Below are 23,611 nucleotides of genomic sequence, written 5' to 3' on the forward strand. Positions count from 1 at the left end.
TGACCAGCTACATCAGGATAATAACAACAGAAAAAAAAAAAAAAAGTGTGCCAGGCCGTGTGAAGGGCTGCTTCGTAACCAGCACCGTAGCAACAGACATCACCCTGATCACCCCCCTCCCCACAGAATAAACATGATCAGGAGGAGCTGCAGCGTCACAGCACTGCACCCCCTCCCCCTCCCCACAGAATAAACATGATCAGGAGGAGCTGCAGCGTCACAGCACTGCACCCCCTCCCCCTCCCCACAGAATAAACATGATCAGGAGGAGCTGGAGCGTCACAGTACTGCACCCCCTCCCCACAGAATAAACATGATCAGGAGGAGCTGGAGCGTCACAGTACTGCACCCCCCCCCCACAGAATAAACATGATCAGGAGGAGCTGGAGCGTCACAGTACTGCACCCCCCTCCCCCTCCCCACAGAATAAACATGATCAGGAGGAGCTGCAGCGTCACAGCACTGCACCCCCCCCCCCCCCCACAGAATAAACATGATCAGGAGGAGCTGGAGCGTCACAGCACTGCACCCCCTCCCCCTCCCCACAGAATAAACATGATCAGGAGGAGCTGCAGCGTCACAGCACTGCACCCCCTCCCCCTCCCCACAGAATAAACATGATCAGGAGGAGCTGCAGCGTCACAGCACTGCACCCCCCTCCCCCTCCCCACAGAATAAACATGATCAGGAGGAGCTGGAGCGTCACAGTACTGCACCCCCTCCCCACAGAATAAACATGATCAGGAGGAGCTGGAGCGTCACAGTACTGCACCCCCTCCCCCTCCCCACAGAATAAACATGATCAGGAGGAGCTGCAGCGTCACAGCACTGCACCCCCCCCCCATGGGTGTCAGCAGTACTAGTCCTCCCCTAACCAAACGCATAATAAAATCACCAGAATAAACATGATCAGGAGGAGCTGGAGCGTCACAGTACTGCACCCCCCTCCCCCTCCCCACAGAATAAACATGATCAGGAGGAGCTGGAGCATCACAGTACTGCACCCTCCCCACAGAATAAACATGATCAGGAGGAGCTGGAGCGTCACAGTACTGCACCCCCTCCCCCTCCCCACAGAATAAACATGATCAGGAGGAGCTGCAGCGTCACAGTACTGCATCCCCCCCACAGAATAATCATGATCAGGAGGAGCTGGAGCGTCACAGTACTGCACCCCCCTCCCCCTCCCCACAGTATAAACATGATCAGGAGGAGCTGGAGTGTCACAGTACTGCTTCCCCCCCCTCCTCAGTCAATGGGCGCCTGAAAGATGAGCTTCGCGCAGGCCTGCGTGGTCCCCAGCTGCGTGGCACAGAAGGGGCAAGCGGCGTGGAAGGCGTGCGTGCCGTGGGGCAGGGGGATCTCAGACCAGTACTTGGCAGACTTCTCCGAGCACACGTGGCCGCAGGGCACGAAGACATGGGTCGGGGCCCCAGAGTCCACATAGAAGGCAGGCTCAGAGCCGAGCCACAGCGGCACATAGGGGCCCACGGTCCGGCACATGGGACACTCCCGTAGGGCGTTGGGCTCCCTCTCGGAGCGGTGCCCCCAGTTGTGGTAGCCGTGCACGTGGCCGCAGGAGAGGTAGACCCAGGGCTGCTTGTCCTCGAGCACGGTCAGGTCACGACTGCGCTGCATGCTGGGGAAGGCCAAGGTGTTGAGCCCCACGGGGCACTGCGGCCGGGCTGCGTTCATCTCCTGCCGCAGAGCCTCGATGTGCTTCAGTGTGGGCGTGTGGAAGAGCCCATCCGCCGTGCGCCACAGCAGCGTGGCCCCACAGAGATCCACCAGCGAGCCGTCCTGCAGCACATTGCTCTCGCTCTCTACCTGCAGGGGGCAGCGGCACAGAGAGGGTTAGGAGGAGGAGGTGCAGCAGAGGGATAGGAGGAGCAGCACAGAGAGGGATAGGAGGAGGAGGAGGAGGAGGTGCAGCACAGAGAGGGATAGGAGGAGGAGGAGGAGGAGGTGCAGCACAGAGAGGGATAGGAGGAGGAGGAGGAGCAGCAGCAGCACAGAGACGGATAGGAGGAGGAGGAGGAGGTGCAGCACAGAGAGGGATAGGAGGAGATGCAGCACAGAGAGGGATAGGAGGAGCAGCACAGAGACGGATAGGAGGAGGAGGAGGAGGTGCAGCACAGAGAGGGATAGGAGGAGATGCAGTGGATATGCAGCACACAGACGGTTAGGTGGAGATGCTGTGGATATATAGCTCAGCTGGGGTGCACAATCTTGTCCTCTGAGTTTTAGAAGGATCATGTAATAACGAACAGATTTAAGATCTGAAAGGAGATTCAATTGTTCCATGTGTGTCCTAAATCACTTAACCAAAGACCAGGAGGTCTCCAGGCCTCAGAATCACACACCCCAGAAACAAAGGTTTTGGTTTCAAATTTGTATTTGTTTGTTTGTTGGTTGGTTTGTATTGCAAATTCCTAATCCTAATCTTTCCAGGTGTCTGGTTATCCCCATCTGATTTCACAGCCCCCAATGAACACCAATCTTTGCAATAACCGACCTTCGGTAACACGAGGGAGTCCAAGATTAGTGCTGCCTGGGGTCTGCTTGCTTTAATCTTATTTGAATTCTTATTCATTATTATTAATTTCTTTTGTTCTCGGTGATGAATGTGTGACTGCAGGGAAGTGAGGGGGACAGGGTCCGAGGTCACTGCCGTCAGGGTTCCAGGAATCACCAATACTGATCCTGTGTTACTGTGACCTGAGCTCTGGCTAACAACGGGACACAGAGCTGCTCTTACTGCAGAGGGGAGAGATGCAGGCGCACACACACAGGCCCCAGGGACCTCTCATTGAAAGCTTACACATCACACTCAGGACAGTAAAAGAGAGCCTGTCCATTCAGCTCAAGAGAGAAATCATATTGTATACACTTCGTGGCAAGCTGTGACCGCTACTGCTTCATCACTGCGGTTTATTGTTTTAAAAGGGAAAAAAAAAATCAAGGGACCAAGTAAAAGCAGACTTTTTATAAATAAATAAAATAAAAAAACTTTATACAATGTGAAATGTCTGCTTGTAAGTTGTACATTTGAACGAATGTTAAGTATTTAACAATTGTAGCCCAGTTCACAGCTACATTCTTAGCTTGTGGTTCTAATGCAGGTTACTGTTTTAACTGGGGAATTCCACACCCCTGTGACAGCCTGACCAGAGCCTGGGCTTGATCTCTACTCCACAAAAAATACTTCATGCATACCCCCAGTCTCGCAGGGTGTGCACATCCCCCTCCCAGTCTCACCAGTTTGCCCCTTGTCTGTGCGGACCGTGTCTCTCGCAGGGTGTGCACGTCTCCACACACAGAGATCTCTCGCCACACCCCCAGCTTGGACTCCTCAGTGAACCCGCCCCTCGGGTGCATCACCAGCACCCCATTGGTCGTCAGCCCATCCATGTGACCGTCCGGATTCTTCCACTTGGCAGCCTTCTCCTGTGAGGAGTCAAACAGGGGTCAGCATCAAAAGCAAGCAAACAAACCCACCCACCCACCCAGCACACCCAGGAACACTCAAGAGGGATAGGAACCAGGCTCCTATTCCACAGCCCTTCCACCCAGTCCAGGATTTACTATAAGCTTGATTAGCCACAGAAGCATATAGGTGTGTCTTATTAAAAAAAACACAATAAAACCCGGAATGGCTCAAACTGCTCTGCAGTGACAGTCTTATTTCCGTCAGTGCTAATAACTGTGTAGTACTACGAGAAAAAACTTGCTCAGTTGTACAGATTTCTCTCTGTTGGACAAGCTTAAAAGAGTAACATTATTTCTCTAGGTCAGAGCAGTGCAGGAAACCCAGTCCGATGCCAGGAGTCGTGCAGTTTCATTAGATAAACAGATTAACAGCAGCAAGGAGACTAAAGTGAAATAATTCTGGGTACAGGTGGAACCAAAAAAAAAATTAGGGGACCTGATAAAACTACAGCAACCGAAAATATAAAACAAACAACAGCATGGATCCTGTCTGCTGATCCCCCCCGCTCTATCCTCTCCACACAATCACACTCACCCCGAGGAAGATGTTTCTGGACGTGTCGAACCCTGCTGCGTAGATCCTGGCAGTGTAGGGGGGGCTGCGCTCACACACCACGCGGCATGCGAACCGCGAGATTGTGCTCTGAGTGACGGGGGTCTCCTCGCCCCCCGGCCCCCCCGACACCGTGTCCGTAACCACAAAGTCAATCGGGCTTTCCGTCGACCGGCCAATCTGAGAGAGAGAGAGAGAGAGAGAGAGAGAGAGAGAAAGAGAGAGGAGAGAGAGAGAGCATTTATTATGACTAGTTTAGAGTTCAATACTGTGGGTGACAGAGTGAAGGGTAGCTTCTACAGCAAAGACATGCAGACAGAGAGGCCAGCCATAGCCAGGGATGGAAATAAGACTCCAACTGTACAGCAGTTTGATCCATTCCTATTTTTACAATGAGTTTAATAAGACACCTTGAGCTTGTTAACTATTCAATGAGGCTAATCAGGCTGGTTTTAAAACCTGGAATGGGGGAAACTGCAATGCAATAGGAGTCTTGTCTCCATCCCTGGTAGCAAGCTAACAGTACGTCATATTCGGTACGCTACTGCTTCACACCCCGGTGCGAAGGGTATGTTCTACCATCTGGTTTCATTAACATCATTTTTCACTTTGTACATCACTTTATATTCCTAGAACCTGTTCACGAGCCCACGGTTTCTGCTAACAGACTGCCTGTGGGCACCTGCTTTACAGATTCCTCTCCCTGTCTCTGACAGAGACGCTGTGCCTGCTGACAGTTTAATAAATTCGCTACAAGAAGACGACTTCGAGAAGGAAAGCAGCCGTGCCCGCCGGCGTTCTAGTGGCTATGAAGGATTCAAACACTTTGCAGGAAGAGAGGGAAAAAAAATACAATAAAACTACCATCACACTGATAAAAAGCAGGTTACACTAAACTTCACAGAAAGTAATGGAGCACCAACAGTGCGACAGCCTGGAGCCGATCCTGCGGATGCTGCTCCCCGCCCCCCGTACCTGGAACATGTCCGTCTCCTCATCATGACAGTACTCCACCACCACTGTCTGATTGCGGGACAGCGTGTACGAGACGCTGTGCTGCCCCTTGCAGTGCACCGCCTGAAACACAAGGGAAGGGAGGAGTCAAAACGACGTCTCGTTTCTGAGTGCTTACAGGGAGGAGTCAACGTGGCTGGTATAGACAGGAGTCTCGTTCCTGGGTGCTTACAGGGAGGAGTCAAAGCGCCTGGTATAGACAGGAGTCTCGTTCCTGGGTGCTTACAGGGAGGAGTCAAAGCGCCTGGTATAGACAGGAGTCTCGTTCCTGGGTGCTTACAGGGAGGAATCAAAGCGTCTGGTATAGGAGAGGTCTCAGCAGAAGGAGTCTAGTTTCTACATGCTTGCCCTTCAAACCTGCATCAAAAGAAATAACCACCCAAGACCCTAAGCAGGTGAGGTAGCCCTCTGGACTGGCTGTGAATAGTTGCAAAGCCCCGCTGTGTGCAACAATGTAAAACCACAGCAGCAGGAGGGGGGCGGGGAACAGCCACTGGGTGTGAAGGAAAGTATTTTGGAATTGTGTGCGGGAATATAGTGAATACACACACACTCCCCCTTCTCTGGCTTGCAATGGAAGATGGACAGGCAGTGTAATTAGGGTACAGCTCTGTAGTTTGGGGGCTGGGGGTAGTAGTGGCAGATGGTTGTGTTTGTTTGCTGGGGGGGGGGGGGGGGGGGTCACAGTTGGGCCCAGCTGTCCTCGCAGAGCCTCTGTGTTGATGATGATGCACCCCCACACTGTCAGACAGCATGCTCCAGTCTCCAACACAGACTCCCCACCAGAGACCACAGACAAACAGATCAATGAAACACGACCCGCTCCAGCAGCAGCAACAGCAGCAAGAGCTCTTCGTTAGCATTTATTTATTTTTAAGGGGGGGGGGGTTTGCACAGCTGAACGTGCAGAACAGACCCAGTCAATCCAGTCCTGCCGGGTCACTGACGCAGTCAATCCAGTCCTGCCGGGTCACTGACGCAGTCAATCCAGTCCTGCCGGGTCACTGACGCAGTCAATCCAGTCCTGCCGGGTCACTGACGCAGTCAATCCAGTCCTGCCGGGTCACTGACACAGTCAATCCAGTCCTGCCGGGTCACTGACGCAGTCAATCCAGTCCTGCCGGGTCACTGACGCAGTCAATCCAGTCCTGCCGGGTCACTGACGCAGTCAATCCAGTCCTGCCGGGTCACTGACACAGTCAATCCAGTCCTGCCGGGTCACTGACGCAGTCAATCCAGTCCTGCCGGGTCACTGACGCAGTCAATCCAGTCCTGCCGGGTCACTGACGCAGTCAATCCAGTCCTGCCGGGTCACTGACACAGTCAATCCAGTCCTGCCGGGTCACTGACGCAGTCAATCCAGTCCTGCCGGGTCACTGACGCAGTCAATCCAGTCCTGCCGGGTCACTGACGCAGTCAATCCAGTCCTGCCGGGTCACTGACACAGTCAATCCAGTCCTGCCGGGTCACTGACGCAGTCAATCCAGTCCTGCCGGGTCACTGACGCAGTCAATCCAGTCCTGCCGGGTCACTGACGCAGTCAATCCAGTCCTGCCGGGTCACTGACACAGTCAATCCAGTCCTGCCGGGTTATTTTATTTCAGGATTCAATAAATGTACAAATTCAGTTTTAATATCCTGCCGATATTCCCTGCTGTATATAAAATTCACACTTGCAAACTGAATAAAACAGCGGACTGTATAAAATATGACAGATGTTACATATTATATATACAGTTTAATGTACTATTAAAATAAAACCGCAAGATCAATCAATTAAAAAGCTTTAACCGATTATTCCAATCTGCCAGAGTTCAATTAACATGCAAAACAAAAAAAAAAACAAATAAAAACACAACATCATCACCATCCTCCTCCTTGGAGACACGTCCAGGTGAGCACACATCATTTAAAACCTGATGAACTCACTGCCTGACAGATGATTTTGCAATTGAGACAGTAAGGAGTCTCTCTCTCTCAGGGCCTGCAGTTACTGGTTCCTGAGCAGATGGCTGTGCCGTGTCTGAGTGTGTGGGAAGCAGAGACGCAAGCTGTAGTTACATACAAACAGGACTCTCTGTAGTGGTACTGATGTGGGCTGCAAGTTGTAACGTGTTCGTTGCCACTTTGCCAGAAACCCCCTAATGAGATGGATTTTGGGGAGGGGGGGGCATAAACGAGTTCTTATGCTGGTGATGAACAGATTTGTAATTAAATATGATACACCACAACACACCTCAGTTTAACACACACACACACACACACACACACTACACTGCTTCCAGCCTGGAAGGAGAGCTCAGCATCGCTCAGTTTCTTGTCTCGTTCTCTCTCCATCAGGATCGCAGGTAGACTCCCACTAAATGGGAGTCACAATGGGAGTGAACAACACATCAAAGCAGACAGGTGTTTGCAAACAAACTTCATCTTCCAGGCAGTGCAGCCCGCAATGTGGAACAGTCAGGACGCGATCACAGAGCCACGGATCAGACCGCTCATCTGTAACCCAGAACGCTCCTCCGAGCTCAGCGCCCAGGTCCATCCAGGCTGGCAGTTCACACCGCAGCTCTGTCAATCTATTATATTTTAAGAAAATTAATGAAATTTATACAAATTTCTGGGTAGGGTGCAGCTGGGAATCACAAAATTTTACTTTAGACAATGGCTGCACAGTTAGGATTGGTACGCAGAAGCAGTATCTAGGGATGGAAATAATACTCCTGTTTCACCCATTCCAGCTTTTACTATAAGTTTGATTAGCCGAAGTGTATTGGTTACAAGCTCAGTCTCATTAAGCTCACAGTAAAACCAGGAATGGATCATGAGACAAATTGATACACACCTCTATCACAATACGATATTCATGCAAAGAAAGTATCACGATTCATCGATGTGCAGTGAATCGTTACATACCCCCACCCCACATACACAGTCTGAGAGAGAGATTTACCAGCTTGCCAGAAATCCTCTACTATCAGCCTTTCACTCCAATTACAGCCCTTCAGCAAAAGGGGGCTACAGTGTGGCACAGAGCATTGAGGAGACATGAGGGAGCAGCCCCACGCTTCAACACAGAGAGAGACAGCAAACCATTTACAACTTCAACTGCTGTATCACCTAGTAAAAATAAACAGTCATTTCATAGAAAAAGAAAAAAACACGGGGGCAAGGGCTGTTGGTCTGGTAGTGTGGGGGGAGGCAGTGGGGTCTAGTGGTTCGAGCCGACGGACTGGGAGTGCGGGGGGAGGCGGCGGGGTCTAGTGATTAGAGTCGACAGACTGGGAGTGTGGGGGGAGGCAGTGGGGTCTAGTGGTTAGAGCCGACAGACTGGGAGTGTGGGGGGAGGCAGTGGGGTCTAGTGGTTAGAGCCGACGGACTGGTAGTGCGGGGGGAGGCAGTGGGGTCTAGTGGTTAGAGTTTCAACACAAAACCAGATAAGGAGCTCTCTAGAAACATGTGAAAGTGTCAGAGACAGATTGATGCATACAGAGAGCTCCACATACCCTCAGCCCCTAATGGTGATCAGCTAGTTTCACTATGGATAAGGATTTCCTCTACCCTGCACTCGAATGTGATCTTCTCTGTGTGTCTACTTGTAAATCACACACTCGGTTTGAAGCAACAGCACAAGCATGGTGTTCGCAGAGCAGTAGGAACGGCTGTCTTTCAGAGGAGACTGGTAATCAAGGTCCAGTCTACTCTGCACACGCAAAGAGACCCCAGAGACACGCGTTACCCTTTGTGATCATCAATCCAGACCAAAATACATACATACAAATGGCCTGGCTGACAGTAGAGGAGTGAGTGAGGGGGCTGGCATCTCCTTTCTCACTCAGCAATTACCCACGTCCTCCTCCTCCTCCTCCTCCTCCTCTTCCAACCGCGTGGCACCCTTCAAAACACAGCACTAACTCACAGCAGCACAGACACAGCCACCTCCCACACAGAGAGCAGGCACACACTAATCACAGGGTGGGGGGGGGGGGGGGGGGGGCAGTATGGATCTAGAGGGGGTAAGAGGATTTTTAAAAAATTTTTTTAGCAAGCTTCACCAGCACCTCTTTCTTTTAAGTAAGCAGTGTGATGTTTGTTTGCAGGATTGCCAAGCTACTCAGAGTAGCAAACTGCTTGATAGAAAACACCTTGCTGTAAAAGGGTCGTCTGCTGGCAGGCAACGTGACCAAACACGATCCAGCACAGAGACGAGCAGTACAAGAAAACTGTCCAACCAGGTCAGCAAAGCAAGGAGGACGAGAACCACGTGATGCGAAAAAAATGTGAGTCTGGCTTATTATGAAATACAACATATCACAAAACCACCACCAAACAAAAACTGAATAATAAATAAGGCTGTTAGAAACTCCACAGCACAGAGTTCACACATGTTCTGGATTTAAAAAAAAAATAAAGTGAAGGTAACATTTGACCAGGATAGACAGTCTTTACAGGGTTAACAAAAGCCTAATGTCATCCAGTCGTAAGAATCTGTGTAAATTTACAAATCTGAAATAATAATAATCCAGCATTTGTCTGCAGGCTAGATAGCGAGCGAATCTCTCTCCTTTCAGGAAATCCCAGATACAGGCAGGGATACCAGTCTTCCTGAGCTGCCGTGATCCGCATGCAGCCGGCACTAATCCTGACAACACTCTCTCCAACAGGGAGTGCGGCGGACTGGCAATCCACAACACACAGAAGAGGAGGATCTGGGAGCGAGGGAAGCCTGGACTGAACCAGCTACACAAACATCACAGTCTTCTATCTTTATAGAGACCTTGCACTGACTCTAATGAAGTGTACACTTACAATTCTAAACTCCAGGGGCACAGGGGATGAAGAAAATAAACCTGCATTAAAAAAGTCTTTAAAATAACCCAAAAGTAGTTGAATCGGTTGCAACGTGTTTCTCTGTGTGGATGAAATGGTCCTGCATGCCCACACAGTGCTGGGAGGGTTACCTTGCTGGCCTGGGATGTGTTGATGACGTGCACAGTGCTGGGTTTCACCCCGTTGGCCTTGGCTCTCTTGTAGAGCGAGAACCGGCTCTTCCTGCGGCCGCGGTCTCCATTTGGGAGGGACCCGTTGTACCTGCGAGAGAGAGAGAGAGAGGAGACAGACAGGTTTACAGGACAATCGGAATCTTTCACTTTTTTTTGCAGATTTGGCTCCCTTGATGTCTGCACAGTAAACCACATTTAATTCATGTTTAAAATAATCATAGCCCTGCAGCAACAAGCAATAAAACTCAAACATCGATCATTATATAAAAACACTTTGCAATGGATTATTTCCAGCCCAGTCTCTGTTGAGTTATGCAGGCAGTTCACATCATGATCGCCGTCTTTCCTTTTGTCTGTGCAGCTCCATGCGAGTCTGCGTGTCCCCACTGTGCTCAGTGTGCAGCTCAGCTGGTGTCCTGTGTCTGTCCTGCCATCTGTCCATGTTACCCACCCCCAGCAGCTGTCTACAGGCACCCCCTGCTGCACAACAGCCTCCTCACCCACAGGGGATGCTCTACCCTTCACTCACGCAGCCAGCTGCCTGACGCACTGCACTGTGAATCTCGCACAGCGACAACGCAGGAGACCAAACACAGCGACGGATATCTCCAGTTATACATTTCAGAATCAGCTCTCTAGGCGCTGATTCTAGGCTACATGCTTGAATGAGTGAGTGAGAGAAAGACAGAGAGAGACTGACTAACATGTGGGTTCAAAATTCAGAAATCCTCAAAGAGAACAAACAAAGCACATTAATTTGCGTACTGCATCAAGTGGTACCGGCTTTTCCTGCAGAACAGCTTTAAAAAAAAATAAGAAGTCCTCCAGGGTGGTGACTGCTTTGGAAACTACAAGCCGATGGAAGAGTTTCCCACTGCGTGCCATAATGAAGCCATAGATTTCAATGATTTGAACAAAGCTGCAAGCAGACTGGCAGCGCTGCAGACAGGGCGCTCTCCTGGCCCGGGGAGACCGGCAGCGCTGCAGACAGGGTGCTCTCCTGGCCCGGGGAGACCGGCAGCGCTCCAGACAGGGCGCTCTCCTGGCCCGGAGAGACCGGCAGCGCTGCAGACAGGGCGCTCTCCTGGCCCGGAGAGACCGGCAGCGCTGCAGACAGGGCGCTCTCCTGGCCCGGGGAGACCGGCAGCGCTGCAGACAGGGCGCTCTCCTGGTCCGGGAAGACCGACAGCGCTAGTCCAGACAGTAAAAAGACAATGAAAAAGTCACTGAATTTATTTTAAGTCCAGTTTCTTTCAGCATTTCTAAGTGCCGAGGGTTTCATAGCCGTGGATGATGCAGCGAACAAGGGGGGGTGGTGGGGGTGGCTTTTTTTTTTTTTTTTTTTTTTTTTGAATCCCACTTTCAAGCCTCTGATTTGCTGACACAGAGAGGATGCACGTGTCAGAGAAATAGGGGGCAGGGATCTGCACACTTTAATGAGACAGAAAGAAACTCTTCTGTACGCAGAGCCATCTACAGAACAGACGAAAGGCCTGCCGTTAGAGGTTTAATTATTCCAGCGTTGTACAAGAGCGCTCATCCTGTGCAGTGAGGGCGAGGCGCTGGCTGCCCAAGTCTCTTATAATAAGTACCTTGCATACTAACTTCAATGAAAACTGCTCTCAGGAGGAACCCCTAGTATCAATCAAACAGAAATCTTTATTTATCCAGTCCACAGAGAGCAAGACACCACCACAGCAAACAATGAGGGAGGAACAACAAAAACACAAAATCAAATCAGAACTCAGCAGCAACTTTGCATTAAACAAAGAGCAGTGGTGCTCACCCTCCGAAACAATTTCTTAAAAATCACAAAAAGGCGGAGCGCTCAACAATTGGTGAAGTGCGTAGTCAAAAAAAACGAACTTCGTTTGGACCGGCACGGTCTTGTTTTTTGAAAGCTGAAATGATCAAATACATTTCTGGACACTTTCTGGTCACTGTGTTGTGTGAATGTTAAAAGCATTTATAAAACACACTCAGTGTGTAACATCAACCACTAGCTGGGTCGACCTGCTATATACACGATTACTGTGGCTAGTGTTTGTGGCGTGTTCAATGTATATGTCTGTGTGCAAATGAAAAGAAGAAGACTATTATAGTTAATAGAGACAGGGCTAGTTTGCCTCTTCAAACTTTCACAGACTAAGATTTAAATTAAATGTTTGTTGAAGGGCTCCCAATTATTCTCTCGTTGTCTTAATCCTGTTTCCTCCTTCGCGAAACAGACTAGCCTGATTGGGCAATTAAGGTCCTGGGGCTGTCCTGGTATTTAGTTTGAGTGGTCCGAAAACAGGACGTGTCGACCCATTCAAAACCAACCCCCTCCCTCCGTCCCTCCCTCCATCCATCCCATCTGACATCCTGACCTCTGGACCTAGCACAGGGAAACAAAGGGATTGAGAGGATAGGAAATAGAAACGTACAGGGGACAGAAATAAAGAATGAGAAATGGTAAACCTGGGGGTGGGGAGATAGGAAAGAATGTAGAGACAAAGGAAAGAGGGGAATGAGAGAGGAAAGAACAGGGGGAGAGACGCTTTGCAGAGAGGAGAAACAGGCAGTCTCAACAACAGAACATAGCGGGAAAAAGATAATGAAGAAAAAGAATCAGGAGAACAAGATAATGAGAAGAGGAGGGGAGGGAGTGGGGGCAAGAGTCAAAAAAAAAACCCCACAAAGCAGGGAACAAAGCGAAGAGACAGAGGTAATGATCGCGAAAGAAAAGATGTCACCTGGCCCTAATCATCCAAACCCAACACCCACAGCAACGCATTTCAGTATTAAAGGAGTCAGCAGCGGCTTGGGAGGGCAGGGCTTCATACGTCTCGTTTGCCTGGATCCTGGTTATTCTTCCACATTCCCAGTAGGTAGTAAAGCTGGTGAGTACAGAACCACAATGCAACAGAGGAAGAGGAGGAGGGTTTATAAAACCAAGCCTTGTGCTTTCTGCAATCGAAAACTGACAACAATCCTGCACTGCTGCATTACCCCATGTTAGCAGTGCTCCTGTTATCCTGCATTACCCCATAGAGCGAGCTGTGAATATCACGGACGTGTGTAGAGCTTTCTGAGATGTTACAGTAATAAAATAACGACTTGGATCGCATTATTGAGGAGTCTGGTGATAAACGAGGATCAGGAGAAGATTTATCTACAAAAAGGTATGTGAAAAATACAGCGAACAAGGGGTGGGGCTTGGCTGAAGATGCAGTACTGATGTTGCTTAGCATTGCAGTGCCCTTTAAACCAGTTTTACTCTTCAAACAAATATATATATTTTAAACAGCGCATGTAAAATAAACAGCGTGTGTGAAAATAAATTGGACCAGACATGCCTGACAAGCGATGAATAACTGGACTGCAAAGGGTTAACCCTGACAGCGCCAATCCACACACATACGGGACTCTATAGCATTCCAGACCAGGAGGTCAGCAGGTACACCCAGGAAAATGAACATGCATGCTGGTAACATGCAGTACATAACACCACTGGCACCAATACAAACAGATCCATCAGCAAGAGTTAGAAACTCACACAAGGTTGCATTGCTGCCACTCGTGCTGCTTGGACCTCTCAGTAAATCAGTGCCCTGCTCAATCTGCTGCTCGACTGATCTTACTTCAGCCTCACCGGAGTCTGCAGGGTTACCAATAGGGGCAGTTCATGCAGCAACTGTACTGGATGAGGAGCACATTCAGATCTTAAATCATTCAAACTCCATTTGAAAAGCAAGACTGCAGTGTATAGTAACAAGCTTGGGTGTGTCTTATTAAAAAACTCACAGTAAAGCAAGGAATGGATCGACCTGCTCTGCAGTCTTATTCCCATCTCTGTAAGGTGGTACAGGTTCTTTCCCTTCAGGGTGTTCCTTCTTCCCATCAATTACAGAGAATGCACGAGCAAGGACTCGCACAGGCTGCTCTACTGGTTTGTGTCTGGCAGGAATATGCCCTTTAAGACACGCAGAGCGGCGTACCTTTAAGATTTAAACAGATAAGACAGGGCTCCTACCTGGCCCTCGGCTCACAAGAGGTTCCTCTTTCACCAAGTGCAGAGCGAGATGACAGCTGCACTGAAACGGGACCCCACAGCACTCACAGAACACCTGCTCAGGAGTCTGGAGCTCCAGCTACACCACCTGCAGAGTGCCTCCCGTTAGGAGGGGTCTGGGATCAGTCCACACACCCTCTCCATCAGCTGGAGCCCAGACCCTGCTGACAGGCTAGAGGAATAGCACAGTCTAGCTGGGATTGTCAAATCAAAAACACCATGCTACCAGCGAGGGCTTTGTAATAATAATGATACAACAAACAATAATGCTACTGCTAATCATAAACATAACAATACGCTGTTCAACTCCCTGAGAAAGCTGACTTCATTTGATTACATTCTGTATTGCTCACTAAATGGGGGGTACAGTTAGCACATTTTTGTAAGATAGTTTCGTTTTTTCAAGCCCCTGGAATGAGCTTCTTGGAGAAATCAGCACAAATAGGGGAGTTAAACGGGTATGTGAGTAACACAATGGCCATCACACTTGAACTTCACTATAAACAAGCCCACCTGCACACTGGCATATTACAGGAGAGCAGAAAAGCAGAGACACAGACGCCACCTTTAACTGCTCGGACAGGGTTCGAAACTCACAGCAGCCCCACGATGCAACCGGTCCTGGGGTTCAGCACTCCCCTTGTTTAGGTGTAGTATTGAAACGAGTTGCTCAGCTGCCAGCTATTCAAGCAAGAGAGACTGTGCAATCCACTTAAGAGAGCGTACACATTTACAAACGTTTTAAATGTGGAAGACAAATCCTAAAAGCACCATTCACTGCACACAGAAGGCTCCCAAGCCCACTCCAGGAGCCCCCCTTGCTCCCCCATCTCTCTCGTTGGCAGCCCAGGCTGATGAATGTTTAAGTGACTCTGGGGACGAATCTCGATGATGAACACTCTTTGAAACGCGAACAGACCCTGATCACTGGGATTAAAGTGCCTCTTGATGTTCTGTTAAAAGCACATCTTTTTATTATAAAAACAGCCTCGAATGGCAATTAGAGCATCTGTTTAAACAGGCAGTGCTTTGCTTTCTTGTTTGTTTTTATATTATATATAAGGGTGTGAATGCATAGCTGCAGTTGAATACAGTCTCAAAAACTCAAACTATACACAGCAAAGGAGGCAAGGCAGCTTCATCACCCAGAACGCAACCCTGGCAAGCAAAAGCACCCCAGAATTAACCTAACTGACTCCCCCCCCTCCCCTTTTCCACACCGTCCGTACCGTTTCGTCCCCACAACCCTGGGACAACTGTGACTTGTGGGTACCGTTCCTGACCTGGGTCACCCCTGGGCAAGCAAACACAGTACCCCACGTCGTGACCTAACACCCACCCCCCCCCCAAGAAAACACCAACCCCCCCCCCCCCCCCCCCCCCCCCCTCCCCCCCCCCCCCCCCCCCCCCCCCCCCCCCCCCCCCCCCCCCCCCCGCCCCCCCCCCCCCCCCCCCCCCCCCCCCCCCACCCCCCCCCCCCCCCCACCCCCCCCCCCCCCCCCCCCCCCCCCCCCCCCCACACCCCCCCCCACACCCGCCCCCCCCCCCACCCCCCCCCCCCCCCCCCCCCCCCCCCCAAACACACCCCCCCCCCCCCCCCCCCCCCCCCGCACCCCGACAAACCCGCACCCCAATCCCCCCCCGACAAACACTCATTGTTAGTCTGGTTTTTAAACTTTATTTTCCACCATGAATGCATTGCTATTGCATGCTTACAAATAACGTGACGTTCAAAAGCCATGCTGGGTAATATTCAAGCCTCCCATTACATAACAAGTTTTATTTCAGCAAGCAGATCATTTTACAACCTGCTCAAGAGGACCACGGAGGGAGGCTTGCTTGACCACTAGCATTGACGGCTTACATAATTCAGTCTTCAAAATGACACTCAATTTTATTTTGTACTTGTGTAGCTCATTTCCCACAGCAGCAGACTTTCACCGTGTGCAGAGCGCACACAGCACCTTCCTCTCTCCTGCTCATGTGCTTTATTTGGAGCAGCAGCATCATTACCCTCCTCTCTGAGTTCAGGGCACTTGGGCCAGAATGACCCAGATGAATTGCTCATGATGAAAGGTGGTGGTAAGCACTCTGTCAGCCCATTTCAAGCTGTGTGCCCAGAACTGAACGTCGTTGCACAATGCCTACTGCTGCTTTCTTTCACTGCAAATAGATTAACAGACCCGTGCAACGCATTACTGAAAACATTGCAATCGTTTTGGGGGGAGGGCGCTGCAGGTATCGTGCAGAGGAGGGGTTTAAACAAACATGTGAGAGACGTCAGCCTGGTCAGGCAGACGGACACCCAGCTAGCTATCGCTTTAGCCAGGCTCCTGCAGAAAGACACAGTTCATGAGAGTCTCGCTGTTTCAGACACCGCAAGGCGACTAATCTACACAACTCATCTACAGCAGCTTATGTTGTCCCTGTCGAGGGAAATGAAAAAAAGCAAGCGAGAGAGAGAGAAAGAGATAGAGAACACTGCTCCTAACATTCTAGTACACTGTACTAGAACATCACGATATCTTGCCCATTTGATAATTCACTAATTTGGTCACATACAGTCCACTTTCACAGCAACATGCATGTGTATTATATTTTACTCTGTCTGATTCAGTGTTGTTTTCAGTATTTCAGCCAGGGAAACTGCAGGAGGGGAGAAAAAATGGGACACAGCAGCCACCTTTAAGTGCTCAGACAGGGTTTGAAACTCACACCAGCCTCACGGTGCACCGGTCCAGGGGCTCAGCACTGGTTTAGGTAAAGTCCATTAGGCCCTTGCTGAACCTGCTTACTCTGCATCGTAGCATGAAACGAGTCTGCAGTCTTTATAGTACAGAGTTCATGCAGCTACAGGGAAATGCCAATGTGCTGACATACTATACTGGGTTTTGAAGCCCAGGACTGTGAATTTCTAACCCTGACGACACCACAGAGAAGACACCTGGTTGCGATATCACATTAAAAACCTTTTAATAATGAATACTGGATCACGGATCGATGTATTCTGGCAGGTCTTTAATTAATTTTCTTGCTGTGTTTGGAAACACTTGCCTTCATAGTCTGGTTACGAGAGACTGGATTCCATTACAACTTTCAATATTCAAGGAAAATGAACACTGTTGAGACACAAACCCACCCCCTTCACAAACAAGCAAGTCCTGGTAAGACAGCTAGTTAAACAAAGCCAATTTATAACAGCTGCTCACACTGCAATTAGCAAGAAGGCAGTCAGCAAGGACATTAGAGCAGTCCACTGTCGGAGGTCGTCTGTGAAGCGGAGAGCCTCTCGGGTGACAGAAGAAAGGTTTAATGCTCCCTTCTGTCTGTGCCAATAGATTCTCTTTTAAAGTCTCATTACCCGGCATAAAAATTTATAATAATCTGAGAAGAATTGCGATCACTGACTCGTCTCCATGAGCAGGATCTGATATTGCAGCCCATCCCCCGTGTCGCAGGGTAAGTAATCATATGTTCATGTCCCAATATTCATCACGATCAGGTCTTCATTTCCAGCGCTGGCTGTATGGCACGCTGCCTGTGTACAGATATACAGAATTACACACACAGGGAGATTCACAAGCAGCTCAACACAGGGATACAGAGCTCCAGCTTTATTTCTCTATCTGACTTGCACAAAGTGAAATACTGAAGACACTTGCAAAGGGTCCTCATACAGCAAAATAAAAGCACTTTACTGTGACAGTGCTGACCACCTTGAATCAACCCAACTCCTAAATTATACTGACCTGCTCAATATGAAAGGGAGCATTGTGCATCACCGAACATGAATTGGCTTGTTTCTTTCATGAGATGGTCGTTGCACACAGTGCAGTGTTGATGAACATGCGGATTCATGGGCAAAGTGCTGGAGAGACAGACAGCTCCTTTACGAAGTCCAAGTAGACCGAAGCACTTTGTGACGCTGCATTGCTGTTCTGCTTGTAAGCCTCAAACAGGATTTCTTTAAGAATCGCCCTGCATTTGCCAGCATGTTAACATATGCCATCTTTAAATGGGGAAATATTTCGTGGTCCTGGTCTCATGCATACTCACAGATACATGTGAAACGGGTTCCTTTTTTAATTAGGAAACTGAACTGTGCATTGTTCAGCTCAACAAAAAGAACTGAGAACAAAAAAGGGGAAATTCAAAAAGTCAGGTCACGTAAACTATGCATGGGCTGGGTTTCCCTGTCTAAGGGCCCTTCGTGACTGCAGTTCCCTGTTTAAGTAGCTTCGTGGTTTTGTGTGTGTGCGTGCGCAAGTCGGATTGTGAAATAAAGAGGTTGACAGTATGTGCATGTTCACTACCAGGAAAGGTGTTCATATAGAGTTTGTGGCGCTCCTGTCTTGTCATTTAAACCACAGGTGCCGGCTGCTCTTCCCTGCGGCTGATGCGGTTTGTCTGTGGTAGAGATGCACACCTCTCATCAGTTACCTGCCTGAGGGAGCGTTTAACATTTCCGTTTTTAACCAACTTTACAATGCCTGTGCTGCACCCCAGCCAGCACGCACACTCAGTTAGGAATGCAGGGATGGAAATAAGACACCCATTGCAAAAGGCAGTTTGATCCATTCCTGGTTTTACTAGAAGTTTATTAAGACACAACTAAGCTTGTTACTTAGACACTGTGGCTAACCAAGCTCACATCAAAACCTGGAATGGGTGAAACTGCTGTGCAACAGGAGCCTTACTCCCCTCCCTGGAACAGGAGCCAGAAGCACAAGGTTACAATCCAGCAATCCCGATCCGGACTCCTTCACCTCTGTCTGCACAGGGCAGTGATGATGTCACTGCAGCAGTGCGTACAGAGCAACCAACACATGGAGGCACCGAACGAAGCAATGCCCTCGGAGCAGGATCATGATCTGAACCATATCCAACACTACACAGCATGTGCTGCGCAAGTAAGAAACACTCATCGAAACTTCAATGACAAACCGAGCGAGACTTTCTGCGTTTCTCCATTCAGCACTAGTGTTTGATAGTTATGGGTGACACTGTTGAACTGAACAGCTTCCCCTCCTTGTCACAATAAGTTGTGTAACAGCAGAGTCCAGACTCTCCATCACAGCAGCGAGACACAGCCATTCAAGAGGTACGACTACCAGACTGTAGTGAATACAGAACACCCCAGCCAGAGAGACGACTCTACTCGGGTCTGTGTTTGTACCTGGGATTACTGCTGGGTTACTGAGAATAAACACAGTAATAATAAATAATAATAATCTTTATTTTTATACAGCACCTTTCACAGTGGACCACCATCACAAAGCTCTTTACAAGAACTATGCATCAGCTGCAGAGTCACTAACAACAACGTCTCACCCGAAAGAGGGAGCCCCAGGACGTTAAGTGACTTGCTCAGAGTCACACAATGTGGCTGAGCTGGGATTTCAAACAGGGACCTGCTGGTTACAACCCTGTTTCTTTAACCACTGGACCACACAGCCTCCTGCCAAGTAAACATGTTAATGTGGGTAGTTTTTAGCCTAATTGTAAATATAATTATAATTACTGCAGCATAATTGTAACTAACTTGAACAAAAGAGCATTGTAACTAAGTAGCAGGTCAGTAAACAATTCTGCTGGAACGGTCATTACAGTTCGAACTGGCTTCAGGTCTGATGGGCGTTTACTGCACTTCTACCTGCGCTGGGTTGAGACCAACGCAGCAGTTAACCCTTTCCCACCTCCAACACGCTTCCAGAATACAGACACCCCGACGCACCTCTGAAAAGCCACAGATGCAGAGATTTATATACTGTACAGGAGCCAAGAGAAGAAGCCACATTCAACTCACAGTCCAGGCACTAGAGCTGCACTTGGTTAAAATGCTGCTGTTATAACAGAAACGTGCAGAGAGCAGTGACATTAAAAAACAGCAACGCAATGTGTGACAGACCCACAGGCCGCACAGGGAGCCCGCTGTGAAATCACCAACAATGCACAATGAATAGGTTTGACAGGCTGCGGTGAAAAGGACAATGGACAGAGGCTGAGATTTAGACTGTGCTGAAAAGGACAATGGACAGAGGCTGAGATCCAGCACCTCCGCTACAGTCAATGCCTTCATTCATTTCTAAAATATTCCAGACCCAGCTTTCTTATTCTGTTCCACTCAACTCAAAAACGTCCTCAGATCAAACTGCCCAATAATAACAGATGTGGATTTTTGATCTTCTTCTTCAAGCTAGTTTAAAATTAGCCTATTAGTTGCTTCTATGACAGAAGAAGGAATGGAAGAAGACTCCTATTGCACTGCAATTTCACCCACTCCAGAGTTTACTATGCCCTTGATTAGCCTCAGCGTATTGTTACAAGCTGGGGTATTACTCACAGTAAAAGCAGGAATGGGTCAAGCTGCAATTCAGTGGGAGTTTACTTCCATCCTGAAACACTGCCTGCTACATTACAATCTAGCCCAACACAGCAGCTCTGGCCTGGCACATCTGCAACTCCCTCCCTTGCAGAACTGCTTCATACTTGCATATTTATTTTTTTAGTAGGTGTTCCACACACACACACACACAGTTTAGCAATAGCCTGCTGAACACACGCCTAATTCTAGTAGAAATGAAGTTTTCTGAAGCAGTTTGACAAATACACTTACTCGACACAGCCTCGTTAGAGTCTGTAAAGACTGGAGAGCAGCGACTACAGCCTGCGCTCTGTGCGCACTACGCACTCCCTGATCTATGGTGTACCCCCGGGGTAGGGCTGTCTTTGAGAGGGCGCATTTTCTCCGGGTTATGCAATAAGACTACGTTGACAACAAAACAGGGTTCTTAAACAAATAATAGCGCCGAGCACAATACCACGTGGAATGCATGTAATCATTTCAAGAGAGAAAAAACAACTACAATCTGGCCAGAAATGAAACATCCCACAACGCTTTATATAAAATTAAAATCATAAACAGCGAGCTGGGCTCAGTCGCGGAATAGCTCTCGTTAGCAACACAGCACCATGACCAAATACGAGCTGTGTACAAAATACCCGGGCCAATACCAGCCGGATTTACACCGGTAAATCAACACAACTTCACTAACCCGCCGAGTCTCGCAGAAACTTAAATACGCTGCTTGTATTTAATGTGCTTGCAATTCTACCACACATCGCTTTATTACTAGTTTAGCTCAACTCCGGCCAGAATGGTTTCGACTTAAACCGCCAACACGTTCCAGCGGAAGTTACAATAACGAACATATTGCAAACACACAAACATCGATCCGATTCACCAAAAAAACAAACCAAATGCAGACACACGCCACCCGCGACTAAAACACATTACAACCGCGGAGACTTCGCTAGAGCCCCGGCCACCCAATCTGTGGAACAGACCCCCCACCCCCAAACCCCTCGCTAGGGTGCCGAAGCTCGACTCGACCCACGATGCGTGCTCCGCTGTATCAGCTGGTTAACAGGGCAATCCTCGCCGCTGGCACTTTGCAATGCTAACGGCCGCGTCCTACCGACTGCATGTAGTTTACAACAGCCCCTAGACCCACTCCTCTGTAAGATTCAACCCTCGTTACGATCCCTCGTTTCTATCGCGCTACAGGGACATTTGCATTCCACTTGTAAACAGAAACAACTCTGTTTAAGTAGAACAAACGCAAAAGAAGCTCAAACGTTCAGACGCCGCGCAGTTTTATAAAGTCTTTGGCGGTAAACATTGCAAAAAACAAAAAAATTAAATGAATATAATTCGGATTATTTTGATTGCGAGTTATTAATTCCTGTTCATACAGGTTTTCCTCGTCGCTGCAGTTACACAGCGGTTGGCGTGTAGTAAGACTCGTGTATTGCTGTGCAGCGACTCACCCCAGCACGACGAGCTCCCCGTATTTCACCGGGTCCTTGTTCGGGGCGCAGTGCTCCTCCTGACTCGTTGAAAACATTCGCGAGTCCGCTGAACTGCGCAATCACAACCCAGCCTCCAGCCTGGAAACTCGGCGAGGAAACCCTTCAGGCGAGGCAGCTGCCAAACCCCATCCAGCCTGCTCTTTCTCGACGTGGTAACCGCTAGTTCTTTTTTAATGTATTATTTATTTGTTTGTTTGTTTGTTTGTTTTAGTGAAACAAAAATTCGTCCCGTCTCTGCTTTTATCGAGGCAAGGGCTTTGATTGTTTTAAGCAGGCACTCTCCCCACGAAGCAGCTCCGTTCCCGTCCAGTCACTTCTGGAGCCTCAAGACACACAAACAATACCAAGCCGGGGCGGACTGTACCAACTGCTCACACACCGCATAGTGAAGGGGGGGAGCACATGCAGACTCCAAAAACATACCTTTCTAAGAAACATTTAAAAAAATACTGAAATCACTTTATTATACAATTAAAACATTTATATCATACATCTGATTGTATGTGTAGGCTTACAGTACAATTGAGAGTGTGAATTTTGGAATTACCTACTGCGTCCCCTCCGCGGTATTGGGCGGGCCCCCCACTGTTATGTAAACAGAGAGTGAGTGGAGATTCTTAAAGGGGCAGTGTTCTATTGTACATGTGGACAAGGAAGAGAGCCTGGGAGGCAGTGTGGTCAAGTGATTAAAGCAGATGGACTGGGATGCAGTGAGGGCTTGTGTTTAGTGTTGACTTGTGACTGAGATGCAGTTCTAAGGGTGCCTCAAGGCATCAAAACCCCAGGAGTGTACTTTTTAAAATGCAAATGAACAGAATTCCTAGGTACTGTCATACACCATACTACACTTCTCAAACTGGGGTTTCATAGAGGGGTGTGGCTACAGCTGTGCAACTCACAAACCACAGCATGAGGGGTGGGGCCTTTAAAGATGAAGCCCTGCCCTCCCACAGCCCTGAGGAGGGTCTGGCCACGTGGGTGTGGCTGGAGGGGAGTTTTCATTACCTTGGCTGTCATTGGGCCCTTCCACTCCTGTGTTCTGTGGGAAGTGCCTCACAAGACAGCTGGTCATGCTGAAGTCGACACTCCATTCTGTGGCTAATCTTGTATAGTTTTTAAATATGTTATTTTTATTTTGTTTATCATAAAAGAAAATGACCACAGCATTTAAACCAGCGCACACATATTCTTCCTGATTGTTTTAATGCTGTTTCAACTTTTTACTTTGCAAAAAAAAAAAAAAAAACATGATGAAAGTTAACGTAAAGATTGCTTGACTTGTGTTTTTAATGTATTCTACCACCAGACATGTTTTTCCTGTAAAAAATCTTCTAAGTTGCAAGCAAAAAGGATGAGACAGGCCACCTTTGGCCCAAGGCTTGTAGCCGCAATAAACTGATCTCAAACCAGCCTGCCTGTCATTACAATGTGAACAACTGTATATTAATCTACACGTGATTACATACACTTAGCATAGAATAATAAACAGATACAAATAATACAACATTATGCAAATCCAAAGTTGTTCCTTTAGGAAATCATCTCCAATCCTCACAAGAATCGTCATTGCTTCAATAGTATTGAATTGTGTTTCTTGTATCTCTGTTTAATCGGGTGTCCCAGGCAGTC

General features: G+C 48.7%; 1 protein-coding gene across 1 annotated transcript; it reads right to left on the reverse strand.

Annotated features, from left to right (window-relative positions):
- Positions 1-905: 905 nt before the first annotated feature.
- LOC121324699 (E3 ubiquitin-protein ligase pellino homolog 2-like) lies at positions 906-22,185 on the reverse strand. Its single transcript, XM_041266818.1, has 6 exons — positions 21,941-22,185; positions 10,015-10,144; positions 5,018-5,119; positions 4,025-4,222; positions 3,259-3,447; positions 906-1,827 (listed from the first exon to the last, which is right to left on the reverse strand). The coding sequence occupies exons 1-6, from the start codon at positions 22,015-22,017 to the stop codon at positions 1,249-1,251; spliced, it is 1,275 nt and encodes a 424-aa protein (XP_041122752.1). The 5' UTR covers positions 22,018-22,185; the 3' UTR covers positions 906-1,248.
- Between the last annotated feature and the right edge of the window lie 1,426 nt (positions 22,186-23,611).

The sequence above is a fragment of the Polyodon spathula genome, chromosome 12 (genome assembly GCF_017654505.1).
Source record: "Polyodon spathula isolate WHYD16114869_AA chromosome 12, ASM1765450v1, whole genome shotgun sequence".
Taxonomy (NCBI): domain Eukaryota; kingdom Metazoa; phylum Chordata; class Actinopteri; order Acipenseriformes; family Polyodontidae; genus Polyodon; species Polyodon spathula.

What these genes read in the sequence shown, in the direction of transcription:
- LOC121324699 (XM_041266818.1), bottom strand. Translation starts at nt 22,017, where the DNA reads ATGTTTTCAACGAGTCAGGAGGAGCACTGCGCCCCGAACAAGGACCCG. An exon ending in ACACATCCCAGGCCAGCAAG is followed by an intron (nt 5,120 to 10,014) that starts GTAACCCTCCCA and finishes CTTGTGTTTCAG; the next exon opens with GCGGTGCACTGCAAGGGGCA. An exon ending in CACAGACAAGGGGCAAACTG is followed by an intron (nt 1,828 to 3,258) that starts GTGAGACTGGGA and finishes TGCCCCCTGCAG; the next exon opens with GTAGAGAGCGAGAGCAATGT.